Source organism: Meriones unguiculatus, chromosome 8 (genome assembly GCF_030254825.1).
Source record: "Meriones unguiculatus strain TT.TT164.6M chromosome 8, Bangor_MerUng_6.1, whole genome shotgun sequence".
NCBI classification, from domain to species: Eukaryota; Metazoa; Chordata; class Mammalia; order Rodentia; family Muridae; genus Meriones; species Meriones unguiculatus.
The window spans coordinates 75,191,790-75,205,155 of NC_083356.1; the positions used below are offsets into that span (position 1 = coordinate 75,191,790).

At 52.0% G+C, this 13,366-nt stretch overlaps 1 protein-coding gene across 2 annotated transcripts in view; it reads left to right on the top strand.

Annotated features, from left to right (window-relative positions):
- The first annotated feature begins 815 nt into the window (after window positions 1–815).
- Sh2d3c (SH2 domain containing 3C) overlaps window positions 816–13,366 on the top strand; it is a 33,760-nt gene continuing 21,209 nt past the window's right edge. The window contains exons 1-2 of one of the 2 annotated variants that reach the window (XM_021660955.2): window positions 816–964; window positions 4,151–4,628. In XM_021660955.2, the coding sequence (XP_021516630.2) occupies window positions 928–964; window positions 4,151–4,628 (515 nt within the window). In that variant the 5' untranslated portion in view covers window positions 816–927. Of the gene's footprint in view, window positions 965–4,150; window positions 4,629–8,415; window positions 8,555–13,366 lie in introns of those variants that run through there. The other variant, XM_021661099.2, reaches the window with a different exon arrangement.

The window sequence follows — 13,366 nt, forward strand, 5'->3', positions numbered from 1 at the left end:
GCTGCCCCACTCCAGGTGTACACGGGGGTTTCATTTCCTCATATTCTGTGTGGCCACAGAATGCATGTGCACGTGCTCACACGTGTTTGTACGTACGTGTTTATGTTTGCAGGGCACCAGCCTCTATATTAGTGGGAAGACGAGTTGCAACTGAGTGTATGCCACCAACTCTGTCTGTGACCTGGGGGAATCCCCTTGCCTCTTCGTGCCTCCGTTTCCCTATCCCTGCCCAAAGGATATGGAAGACCTATTCTGGCATGCCTCTGCTAACTTGGACTGGCGGCTGGTTCTGTGTGGGTGTGCTGGCCACTGTGAAATTAGCACTTCCTGCTTACCCAAAGGAAACTGATGCTCAGGCAGGTGAATCTTCTCAACCGTTGTCAGTGACAAAGCAGCCAATCAAAAGTTCAATTTGAAAGTAGGCCCAAGTTCACAGGCCTACCTTCAGCATTCTCTTCTTTATTACTGCCAGTCTAGCTCCTGGGTACTGAGGCTTAGAATAAACTGCCCTAGCCATGGGCCTGTCTCCTGGACTTCCTATCCTGTGGGCCAGGGCCCCTGACAGCTGTTGGCAGGTCCCCAGTGGCCCCCAGCCTAGTGGGCTCTGTTCCCAGAGCCTGTGGTTTGTTCCTTGGGCCTTCCAGGTCCCATGGGTTTGTGGTGTGCCCCCTGTGCCCCTGCTGCTGGCTGAGGAGGCTCTTAGGGGCTGGGCTGGACTGGGGAGGCCCCGGCCCCAGCCCCCGCCCCCTGTGGAAAGGGTGGGAGGGTGGGGCTGTGGGAGTTTCTCTAGTTTAAAAATACACAGAGGAAGCGAGTGAGAGGGCAAGAGAAAGGGGAAGGGGTGCGGGGGAGGCCCTTCAACCTTGATGCTTTGAGCCTGGAACAGCCACATGTTAGCAGACCAGGGGCTTTGAACAACTCGCCAAGATGACAGAGATGCCCAAGAAAGCCAGCAAAAAGTTCAGTGAGTATGGACTGTCCACCTTCCCTCCGTCTCTTCAGCTTGGCCTCTCTATATGTGCTTCTCACCGCTGTCTTTCTCTTTCTGTCCATCTCTGTCTCTCCAGAGTGTGACTTTCTGCCCTGCTGTGGCCCAGGGTGTTGCTCCGTCTCTGCCTCTGTGTCTGGCTCTCCGTTTTTGTCTTTCCCTCTCTTGCCCCTCACCTCCGTTTCCCTCTTGCTACAGCCAGCCCCTCGCCTTTCCATCTTCTGTATCATCCCGGCCTCTCTCTGTCCTAGAGGTTGTGCAGGGAGAGACCCTCACATGCCCGTGTTGTTCGGAACACAGCTCAACTCCAGATCCTGGGGAGAGGTCTAGGGAGAGGGTGGTTCTGGGTACCACCGATGCTGTGATGTTCCCACCAGTGGTGAGGCTGGCGGCTACGAGTGCAGCAAGTTCCTGGGTGAGCTACACCCCTCCGCTGCTGTTTCTTTCTCCAGGTCCATCCATCGTGGCCCCAAACTTTTGTTCCCTGATTCCTCTGGCCTCCTAGCACTGTGTGTATGTGTCTGTATGTGTGTGTGTGTGTGTGAATAATTGTATATGTGTGTGTGCGCACACACACAGGGACTGCATCTCACAGATGGAGATACTCATATCTGTAATCCCAACACTCAGAAGGCAGAAATGGGAGCAGACGGAACCAGGTTATAGAGTGAGGTGCTGTCTCATACAAACACAAAACAAACAAAACCTGTCCTATGGGAAAAGGAGGCAATCAGTGGCCCTTCTGCTAAATGCTAGTGAAATCTCTGTCCCAAGCCAAGTAGCCAGCGCTGTCCCAGCAGGGACCAGGGGGACCAAGCAGGAAAGAATCCGAAGTGCAGAGCCCTGCACTTTGCTCCCAGAGGTCCTGTCACTGGCTGTGGGCTTCAGGCAGAACCCTCCTACTCTCTGAGCCTCAGATTCTGTCTTTGTCAAATGTGGGTGTGTCACTCTATTCCATCAGGGTGTGGGCACCTGAGGATGCAGGGGAGGCCAGGGAAGTGGAAATGCCAGTGTTTTCTCCTTTTGCTCAAGTCAGCTGGAGGCCCTGCAGAAGTCGGAGAAGGGACAGTCCCACAGCCTGGGGGCAGTGCGGAGGAGTATTCAAACAGAACATACTTCCGCCCCTGCTGGAAGATGGTATCTGGGGAGCCCGGCCTGGGGATCGTAGTATGGGTTCAGCCCACAGGGAGGAGAGGAACAGCCACAGCCAGGGGCAGCAATCCTCAGGCTGGCAGCCTCCCTCATCTTTCAATCCAGGTGCCGGCGGTTGCCTTGGACACTGCTCCTTACACAGGCACACACACCACACACTCATACAAACACCACGTAGTCTCTACACAACACACATACCATACACACTCACACACACATACCACACACACACTCACAAATACCACACCCAGCATATACAAACACACACACACCACACACCACACACACACACCATACACATTTACACATACCATACACACTCATACCACACACACACACACACACACACCACACACCACATACCATACACATTTACACATACCATACACACTCATAATACACACACACACACACACACACACACACACCACACCACACACCATACACATTTACACATACCATACACACTCATAATACACACACACACACACACACACACACACACACACACACACACACATCCAGGCTTTAGGGCAAGCAGATTTCTTTAAACTTTGTACTTTTTAAATAAATGATATTTCTGGAGGTGGCGGCACAGGCACACCAGCACTTGGGAGGCAGGTCGATCTCTGTGAATTTGAAGCCAGCCTGGTCTACAGAGTGAGCTCCAGGGCAGCCAGGGCTATGTAGCAAGATCCTGTTTCAAAAAAAGCTATGTCTAGTCGTCTTCATGTTTGCCTGTCCACCCGTGTGTATAGTCCCCATGGATCCCCTGGAAGTGGAGTTACAGACGGTTGTGAGCCGCCCTGTGGGTGCTGGGGAATGAAGCCGGGTCCTCTGAGGGAGCAGCCGGTGCTCTTAACCACGGAGCCATCTCCCCAGCCCCCCAGTATTTTACTTTTAAGAGATTCACTTTGTGTATGAGTATGTACACACGTGTTTAGGCATGCATATATGTGTATATGCACATGCGTATGTGTGTGTATGTGTGTGTATGCGGTGTGTATGTACACCTCTGCATGTATGCATAAGTGTGTATGTGTGTGTGTGTGTGTGTGTGTGTGTGTGTGTCTGTGTATGAAGGCACTTGCAGAAGCCAGAAAGGGGCATTGGGTCCCTTGGAGCTGGAGGTGATTCACATCATGGGTGCCAAGATCTGAACCCCAGTCCTCTCATGCAGCAGTAAGCCCCTCTCACCTTCTGAATCACTTCCTCAACTTCTCTGTCTTTTTATTTTTTTTTTTTGAAACGGAGCCTCTCTATGTAGTGCTGGCTGTCCTGGGACTCACCATGTAGATCAGGCTGGCCTTGAACTTACAGAAACCTACTTGTCTCTGCCTCATGAGTGCTGGGAGCAAAGGCATTTGCCATGCCCAGCTCTCGGCCTGCCTTTATACGGGTGGTAGGGATTCCAGCTGAGGTTGTCACACCTGGGAGTCTGGCATTTTTCAGGGTTACCTTCCTAGCCCTTATTTACATGCTCTTCTTCAGTCCTCTGACTGCTTACATGGAGGAGGTACCGTAGAATCAAATCCTTGTTTCACTGCTGTGGGTGGAGGGGCTCAGAGACTTGGCCCAAGGTCTCACACCTAGAATGTCAAAGAAAGGCTTGAGTTCAGGGATGTGACCGCAAAGTCTCCTGTTATGTCACTTCTGGAATGAGTAGGGATGAGTGGGAGGATGTGGAGGGACAGCTCAGCAGGGAGGAGCCTTTGGGCCTTCTGCAGGAGATGAGTTAGGTTTCCAGCATCCACTCTGAGCAGCTCACCACCATCTGCAGCGCCCTCTTCTGGCTGCTGTGGGTACCCACATTCATGATGCATGCACCCCACTTCCACATACATCAACATAATTAAGAATTAAAAAAAAAAACCTTAGAGAGAAAGTAGAGTGAGAAGCTGCCCCCTGTGTCTCGAACCTTTGTCCCTCACTGTGTGGACCCGTGATGATTTTGGTTACTCCAGTCCTGCTGACATTGTTAATTCTTTCCCTCTCCTCCTCTCTTGCCAGAGTTCTTCAAGTTCAAGGGCCTCGGGAGCCTTTCCAATCTCCCTCGGTCCTTTTCTCTGAGACGGTCTTCAGCCTCCGCTAGTCTCCGGCCTCACCTGGAGCCTGACACTTTTGAAGCCACACAGGATGACATGGTGACCGTCCCAAAGAGCCCTCCTGCCTACGCTCGTTCAAGTGACATGTACAGCCACATGGGCACCATGCCTCGCCCTAACATCAAGAAGGCTCGGAAACAACAGGCTGTCCAGAAGGCCCAGGAAGTCAGCCCCGAGTCATGCCCGCCGCCTCGAGGGGTGCTGGACCCACCAGGCCTAGAGGCAGCCGCGGAGGCAGAGGAGGGAACTGACGCTCAGCTGGAGGACACCCCAGGGGCGGAACCCACACCTTTGGCAGTAGAGGTGGACCCTATGAGGAAGCCTGAGGAACCCCCCGTAGACAAAAAGGAGGAGCAAGTCCCTGGGGATGTGCACCCAGAAAGGTAGGTGCCAACAAGAACCTGCAGAGATGTTTTCTAAGTATCTCTAGCTGATACAGCTCCAGCACAAACATCTGGTTTGAAAGAAAAGCCTAGGGCGTAGGGAGTGGTATATCAATGCCAGCACTGAGGCAGCTAAGGCTGGAGGGTGGCTGTGAGTCTGAGGTCAGCCTGAACACAGTATGAAACTCTGTCTCAAAACAAAACAGGAAATGTATATGTGTGTATAGATCAGTTGGTAGTTGCTTGCCTAGCACACAGGAAGCCCTGGGTTTGAGCCCTTAGTTTGGGTCTCTGCTGCTGCAATGAAGCCCCATGACCAAAAAGCAACTTGGGAAGGAAAGGCTTTACTTGGCTTACACTTGCACAACACTGTTTATCATTGAAGAAAGTCGGGACAGGAACTCAGGCAGGGCAGGAACCTGGAGGCAGGAGCTGGTGCAGACGCCATGGAAGAGTGCTGCTCTCTGGCCTGCTCCACATGGCTTGAAAGCACCCAGGACCTCCAGCCTGGGAGGGGGGTACCACCCTTCCCCCATCGATCACTAATTAAGAAAAAGGAGGTACAGGCTTGCCTTCAACCCATTTTTGTTTTGTGTTTTGAAGACAAGGATTCTCTGTGTAGCCCCAGCTGTCCTGAACTCACCCTCTTTACCAGATTGGCCTCAGACTCACAGAGATCCTCCTGCCTCTGCCTCTGCTTGTGCCTCCCTAGTGCTGGGACTAATGGTCAGAATGGCCACCGCCTGGCCTACAGCCCAGTCCTATGGAAGCATTTTCTTAATTGAGGTTTCCTCCTCTCAGATGACGTTAGCTTGTGTCAAGTTGACATAAAACTATCCAGCACAGTCCCTGTCACCACATAAGTTGGTGTGGTGGCACTTGGGAGCTGAAAGCCAGATGATATGGAGTTCAAGGTGATATTTGGCTTTATCTGCAGTTCCAGGCCAGCCTGGACTACAAAGAAGTGGGGGTGGGGGCGGGAGTGGGGGCAGTGCAGGAGATGGAACTCCGCAGCAACTCTTCCCACAGGCCAGGCAGTGTGTAACTAATTCTCAAATGAAAACCAGCTCTGTATATACTGTTTCTACAGCAGACGAGAAAGCTGGTTCAGGGAGGGGAATGTCATCTGTCGCAGCTGGGTTCAGTATCCATCCTGCTGGCCACCGAGCTGCATTTGAACTGAGGCCAGCCTGACTCAGGGCCCAGCACACACTCCAGCAAGAGCTCAGCACCTTTAGTTCTGGCCACCAACATGGCCGACGCCCGGTCTAGAAAGCCACTTATCAATAGATTTGCTTATTGCTCCCTGTAAGTTGAGTTCATGCAAAGGTATAAGTAAATAGTGGGCCCGGAAGATGGTTCAGCTGGTAAAGATGCAGGCTGCCAAGTGGCAGCATGAGTTAGATCCCCAGGACTGACGAGGTGAAGGGAGAGAAAGGCACATGGTCGCATGTGTGCCTGACCTCCCAAAAAGCCGTACAAATAGTGACGAGATTGACAATGACTCCTTGAGCACTTCATTGACTCTTTTTTGTTCTTTTCTTTCATTCTTTTTTCTTTTCTTTCTTTCTTTTTTTTTTTTTTTTTTTTGAGACAGGTTCTCATTCTTTATTCTAGGCTATTCTGGAACTCACCATACAGACCAGGCTGACCTTGAATTTACAGAGATCCTCCTGCCTCTTCCTCCAGAGTGCTGGGATTAAAGGTTTGTGCCAGCATGCCTAGCACTCATTGAACACTTTTTAAAAAATGCTCTTGTTGAGGGTTGTGGCTCTACACAGTGTTGTGTGTGTGTGTTTGCTTGTTTTTGTTTTTAAGCCTGTGCTTTGATAAGGAAACTGAGAGTCAGCCAAAGATGCCCTCGTGTGGATGTGGGGTCTGAGCACTGCCTCGGCATTCACACACTGGCGGTCACCATTCTTACTGTACTTTTTAAAGCACTCAAATAAATAAGAGTGCTCTATCTGAATGTACACCTGCAGGCCAGAAGAGGGCACCAGATGCCAGTATAGATGGTTGTGAGCCACCATGTGGTTGGTGGGAATTAACTCAGGACCTCTGGAAGAGAGCAGCCAGTGCCCTTAACCACTGAACCATCCCTCCAGCCCTGGTGGTCACCTTCTAAACTCCAGGATCATGGACTTCACCCTGTTAACTCCAGCCAGAGGAAACTCCAGCTTTGCAAACTTCTGAGTCTTTGCTCAAACCAAACAAGCCAGATGTGTTAAACAAAAGTGAGGCGGGAGACAGGTGAGGCCTTCCGGAACAACTTTCCCCCAGAATACCAAACCCAGCTTCTGGGTGCTGAGGTGCAGCCAGGTTCAGACTCCCGTCCTCAAGTCCAGACCCCCGATTTGGAGGCAACACAATTCTGTTTGTTTGTTTAGACAAGGTCTCACTGGGTAGCCCTGGCTGTCCTGGAACTGGCTCGGCAGACCAGCCTGGCCTCGAACTCACAGGGGTCCTCCTGCCTCTGCCGCCCATGAGCTTGGATTTAAAGTGTATACCACCACACCAGGCAATTTGTTTAAAAAAATATTTCTTTAAGTTACTTATTTTGTTTTTTTTTAAAAAAAGAATGTATTTAATTTTATGTGCATTAGTGTGAAGGTGTCAGATCCCTTGGAATTGGAATTACAGACAGTTGTGAGCTGCCATGTGGGTGCTGGGAATTGAACCCACGTCTTTTGGAATGCTCTTAACCACTGATCCATCTTTCCAGCCCCCTTATTTTGTTGTTTTTTTCTTGTTTGTTTGTCTGTTTGTTTGTTTTTTGAGACAGGGTCTCTTTTTGTGGCACTGGCTGTCCTGGAACTTGCTTTGTAGACCAGGCTGGCCTTGAACTCACAGAGATCTGACTGCCTCTGCCTCCAGCGTGATGAGATTAAAGGCCTGTGCCACCATCACCCTGATAAAAGATTTATTTTTATTGTATGTGTATGAATGTTCTGCCTGCATGTGTTTGTGCACCACATGCCTGCAGTGCCCACAGAGGCCAGAAGGCGGCGTCAGATCTCTGCGTCTGGCATTTGTAAGCCGTCAAGTGGGTCCAGGGTACCAAACTTGCGTCCTCTAGAAGAGCAACAAGTATTCTTCGGCGCTGAGCCATTGCCAGTCCTGGCAACAGAACTTTGTAAACCTGCACTAGATCAGACTCTGGAAATGCTACTTTTCTTTCTCTCTCTCTCTTTTCTTTCCTTCCTTCCTTCTTTCTTTTTAGTTTTTTAAAAATTATTTTTGATAGGGTTTCTCTGTGTAGCCCTAACTGTCCTGGAACTCACTCTGTAGACAAAGCTGGCCCCGAACTCAGAGATGCGTCTGCCTCTGCCTCGCGCGCTCTGGCATTAAAGGCGCGCACTCCCGCCTGGCTTTGGAAATGCTATTTTCATCATTAAATAAAATTAAAGCTTTTTCCACCATCTCTTGCTGCCTCAGGCTGCCTTCTCCAGCTACCCTCTCCCAAATTCGACTTCATTCTGCAGTTAAGGATCTTATTAGTGAAGACGGCCAGATCCCCATGCTGTGCGGTTTCCTAGATCTGTGAATTCACGGGTAGCTTGGCTCCTCCCACACAGGGACTGTGATTGGTTCGCCGGAGCAGGGCAGGGCCAGGCAGAGGGGTGTGTTCGTTCGGGGGCGTGTCCTTTTCCTGCCGGACGGTGACTGACAGGGAGGGAAGGAGGAGCGAGAGAGGGGCAAGTATGAAGTGGGTGTGTTTTTCCTTGGATCGTGGCGGCTCGGGGGCGTGTCTAGGGCGTGGTTTTCAGGTCTGGCCCTGCCCCTGGGGTCCGACTAGGAGCGCCGTAGCTCTCAGCGAGAGTCTTAGCTGGAGTGTCAGCCTGAGACTGTTCCCGGGGCTTCAGGCCTTGACCACCGGGAGCCATGACGGCAGTGGACCGAAGGTGCTCTGCGCTGGGGCCCCGAAGGTGAGTGATCGAACTGGCTCTAGGGAGGCCTAACGGACGGCAGGAGGGGTCCCGCGGGAGCGATGCTGGTCCCTGGTACTGCTGACACACCCTGCTACGGGTTGAACATCTGAGATTTTTCTTTCTTGAGGTCGGGTCTCGTGTGTGCTCAGCCTTTGTGTGCGTGTGTGTGACAGGGTCTCTCTATGTAGCCCTGGCTGTCCTGGGACTCACCGTGTAGACTAGGCTGTTCTCGAACTCGAAGGCGTGCACCACCATGCCTAGCTGTGCTCAAACGCTCCATCATCCCGCGTCCACCCGGGGAGTTCAGGGGTCACAGGCCTGGGCCACCGCACCTGGCGGCCCCCGGAATTTTTCTTGAGCTCTGACTGTTGCCCGCCTTGTCTCTGCACACACCCAGCGTCTCTCTGCTCACTTTCTGGCAGCTCCTGGAGAGAGAATCCATTCTGTAAATAAAGATAGAAGAGTTTGCTCACCTGTTTGACCCCGCCTAGTGGAAGTCAGAATAAGAGTTTGACCCCACCTTTTAGGCTCCTGCTAGCAGCCTCTAGGAACTCTGGCAGGGCCCAGGGCCTCTGAGGAAAGGTCTTGAGAAGCCTTTATAGAGTCTAGGACTCAGCCCAGGGCCTTGTTCCAGCCTCTGACAGCAGGCTTCCCCTGGACCCAACCAAGAGAAACTTTTGAGATTCTCTGCTTCCCATCTCCAGAAGTGTTTGGGAGTCTTGGGTGGGTTTAGCAGGCCAGATCAAGCCCTGTTCTGGTGCCCCAGGACCCAGCGTGCCCACCTTAGCCTCAACTTCCAGGGCCTATTGGTCATTTGTTACAGGAGTCCCTGGGACTCAGGAGAGCAGTGGGGTTCTCAGGCTAACTCCACTTCATGCTGGGCCTCTGCTCCTCTAGGAGCCAATATGGGTTTGAGGAGCCATCCTCCAGCTGGACAGAAGGCTAGCTAAGAGTGCCAGTGAGCAGGATGGGGCCCGCCTTCCTGAGTGTCCAAAGGGGCCATTCTAGTGGACGTCAGAGGTGACCGTGCCCCTCCCCCACCCTGGGAAGGCAGAGTGCACCTGGAGCAGGAGGAAGGAAGAGGTGAGGCTGCAGGGATTTCCTGGTGCCCTGTCTCTGCTGAGCTCATGGAGGATGAGACAGAAGGAGGCAGGAGGGGCCTTCAGCTGGCCAAACGGAGCACAGCAGCCTAGCCTGTATCCTCCACCCAAGAAACAGCCCTCTGCCGGGAAAAATGAGACAGCAGGGCCCAGAGAACTATCCTCATCCCCAAATCACTGTGACAGAGGAAGAGGACAAGCCTGGAGAAGGAAGGGGAGCCTCATATGCCTCATCTGCCCATGCAGAAATGTCAAGACAGGGTCCCATTCTTAACAACCATCAAGCCCCCACCAGGCCCTGGAAGTGGTTAGACCAAGGCCCAAAGAGGAGGGCTCTCCTGGGGTTATACATGGAGCATTTGTGAGAACCTAAGTTTGCTCTCAGGCCTGACTAACTCTTAGCTCAAATCTTAACTGGCTGGCCAGACTTCCCTCCCTCAGAGAAAATCTTAATACTTTTCCTTCCACCATTTTAAATGACTTTCCACAGGGCCCTAGTATTGGGGCTTATTTCACAGAAGGGCACTCTTAGGGCCCCACCATTTAAGCTGAGGCCAGAGGACTGCTTCAGGGACTGAGCTCAGATCAATCAGGCTTGCTCAGCAAGCATAAGCTCTTTACTCACTGGGCCATCTCACCAGCTCATCATTCATTTTTAATATTTCCTGAGGTTACACCCAGGCTTCAGACTTGTCCTAGGCTCCGAGCAGAGAGCAGTGAGCAGAAGGTTGAGCCTAACGGAGACCTCGTCCCAGAGGCAGAGGCAGGCAGATCTCTGAATCTGAGGCCACCTTGGATTGACAAAGTGAGTTCCAGCACAGCCAGAACAGAAACTGTGTCTCAAAAAACAAAGCAAAACAAAACAAAAATACAGAAAGCCAAAACAAAAAAAGTTAGTAAGGAAAAATAACTGAACAAAGAAAGAAGGAACAAGCCAGGTGCGGTAGCGCACACCTGTAATCCCAGCACTCAGGGAGGCAGAGGCAGGAGGATCTCTGTGAGTTTGAGGCCAGCCTGGTCTACAAAGCTGAGTCTAGGAAAGTGAGCCAGACTGTGACAGTGGTGTGTGTGAAATCCGGAGGCCACAGCATCTTTGCTATTTGATTATCAGCAGAGATCAGAATGCCTGGAGAAGGAAGCAGAGAGCAAATGGGTTCAGATCCCACACTGCTTGTGTGAGGAGAATCTTTTTCCTTGCAGGGATGGTTGACCTTTTTCTGCTTACTCTTTTTTTTTTTTTTTTTTTTTTTTTTTTTTGAGTCAAGGTCTCATATAAGCCCAGGCTGGCCTTGAATTCACTCTAGAACCGAGGGTGACCATGAGCCCATGAGGACTGAACCTGAGAAAGTGACAGTCCTCCTGTCTCAGGCACTGGGATTTGGGATGTACACTACCACACCTGATCTTATGGGGTGCTGTAGACGGAACCCAGGACTTCTAACATGCAATGCAAGCACTCTACCCCCTGAGCATCTCCTGCCATGCCCGACCTTTTGACCTTGTGACATTAAGTTGTCATCCACAAAGCAAGGATGCAGTTGTGTGTTGGGCTGCCTTCCTAGCTGTCCTCAGTCTCGTCGAGCTGGTGGGTTGGAGCCATCTGCCAGGAGCTCTGAACTTAGCTCTGTCCTGCTCGGTAGTGCCTCCCTTGAATGTCCCTTGCCATCCTCCCAGACAACCAGACCCCCGTTCCTACCCCCAGGTAGGCTACTTGGAAGGACACTGAGATTGGGGTAAATGACATCCTAAGAGAGCGGCAGGACATCCTGCATTGCCCAAGCCACCGTGCCAGGCACTGCAAACAGGCCAGGACACCCCCCTTCCCCATTTCCTTTTGGAATGTTGATTCTGGTTCAAGAATTTCCAAGTCTCCCCAGAGTCCCACGACCCTCTCGGCCCTGAAGAGTGACGTTAGCTGCCGGGCATCTGGTAGCTATTACTCAATTACCAGAGGAGGGGGGAGTCACTGTGGGCCTGGCCTGCGAAGCCTCTCTAGGCTAAGGACGGCTGGTCCACATCTTCTGAAGAGGCCCAGCTGCTCCTGGCTCTCATTTCCTGTGAAGACTTTCTCACAGTCCGTGAGACCCCAAGATGCTTTGGGCTGTGGGAACCTGACTATCTTAGGAAAGATGGGCTGTTCCCCACACTGACCTCCCACTTGAACCATATTGCTTCCAGCCCTTGAGGGACCCAGTTTGTAGGTGGCTGGACCTGTGTGGGGTGAGGGCCAAGCAGGACTGAATCAGACACCCAGTAAATGTGTGTCATTGAGTGAGTCCCTTTCCTGAGCCTCAGTTTCCCCTGCATAGTGAAAACTAGATATGATGGTAGGTAGAGGGCCTGGACTTGGACCAGTGAAGTCCAATACATGGCAGTTGCTTATGCTGTAGGAGGGAAACTGAGTTCCATGGAATGAACGGGTCTCATTCAGGGTCACAGCTTTCTACTTCCTGCTTAGGTGCCTTTCAGAATCCCCGAGGCCTGTCTGGGCAAAATGCTATTGATCTCCCATCTTCCTTTTGTTTCCTCCCGGGATTAGCTCCTCGTTTCCTGGGACGTCACTCCATATGAGGGACACGTAGCAGACACCAACCTAGGCCACCTGAGCTCTAGTCTGAGCTCTGTGCCTGGAGCCAGGCACCCCGCTTCAGCTGGGCTCTCCCCAGATTTGGTATTGCCTATCACAGCCAGCCGAAGGCCCACACTCCTGCGGCTCTCAGCTCTCACCAGCAGGTTCCCAGCCACCATCAGCAGCTCAGGCCCAGCATATTGACTCTGCCCTTCCTCCCAGGCCCGTGCCTTTTCTGATGGTTCCCCACAGCCAGGAGGATGGGACCAGGCATGGCGCTGACCCAGTGACAGCCTGTAACATGGGGTGGGACAGGGAATAAATCAGAGAGATCTCTTCATAGAGACTCTCAGCCCCCATGGCTCTCACTCTCTCTGAAGAGATTCATCCCAGCTTTCCATGCTTAGGCCACAGAAGCTGAAGGCACACAACAGAAGGCACACACTGCCGCTCTCCATGAGGGTGGCATGAGAGCAAAACTTAGAGAAGGTAGCTGAGGTATTGCCCACCTGTAATCCCATCATTCGGGAAGAGGAGGCAGGGGGATTGTGAGTTCAAGGCCAGCCTGAGTTAGAGTGAGACCCTGTCTCGAAATCTAAAGGCAAGTCACCAGTATATGATAGCAAACACCTGTTGTAATCCCACCTAGTACTTGGGAAGTTGGGGGCAGGAGGATCAGGAGTTCAGGTCAACTTTGGGTACATGGCAAGTTTGAGACAAGCCTAGGCTTTTATTTAGGAAAAAAAACCAAAACAAACAAAAAACAAATACGGTCTGTGCAAGGAAAGCTCTATACCCAAGAAGAGTGGCTTTGGAATCTGGAGCCCACATGGCAGGGGAACCTGGCCCCCATCCTCATATGAATGCCATAGCCCTCCAGGCCTGACATCCCTTCTGAAGATGAAAAACTGAGCCTCAGGGAGAGGAAAGCTGGTGACAGAGCTGGGTAATTTTCTTCTCAAGCCATTTGACCAGACCCCGAAGCCCAAAGGCACAAACTCAGGGACAGAGAGAGGGCGGCCAAGCCTGTGCAGAGGGTAAGACCATGCCTGGTAGAGGGTGGGACATCCTCCCTCTCCACTTCTCCAGGATCCTTATGGAACCTCACCCATCCTTCTGGTCCAGGCCGGAGATCCCTGA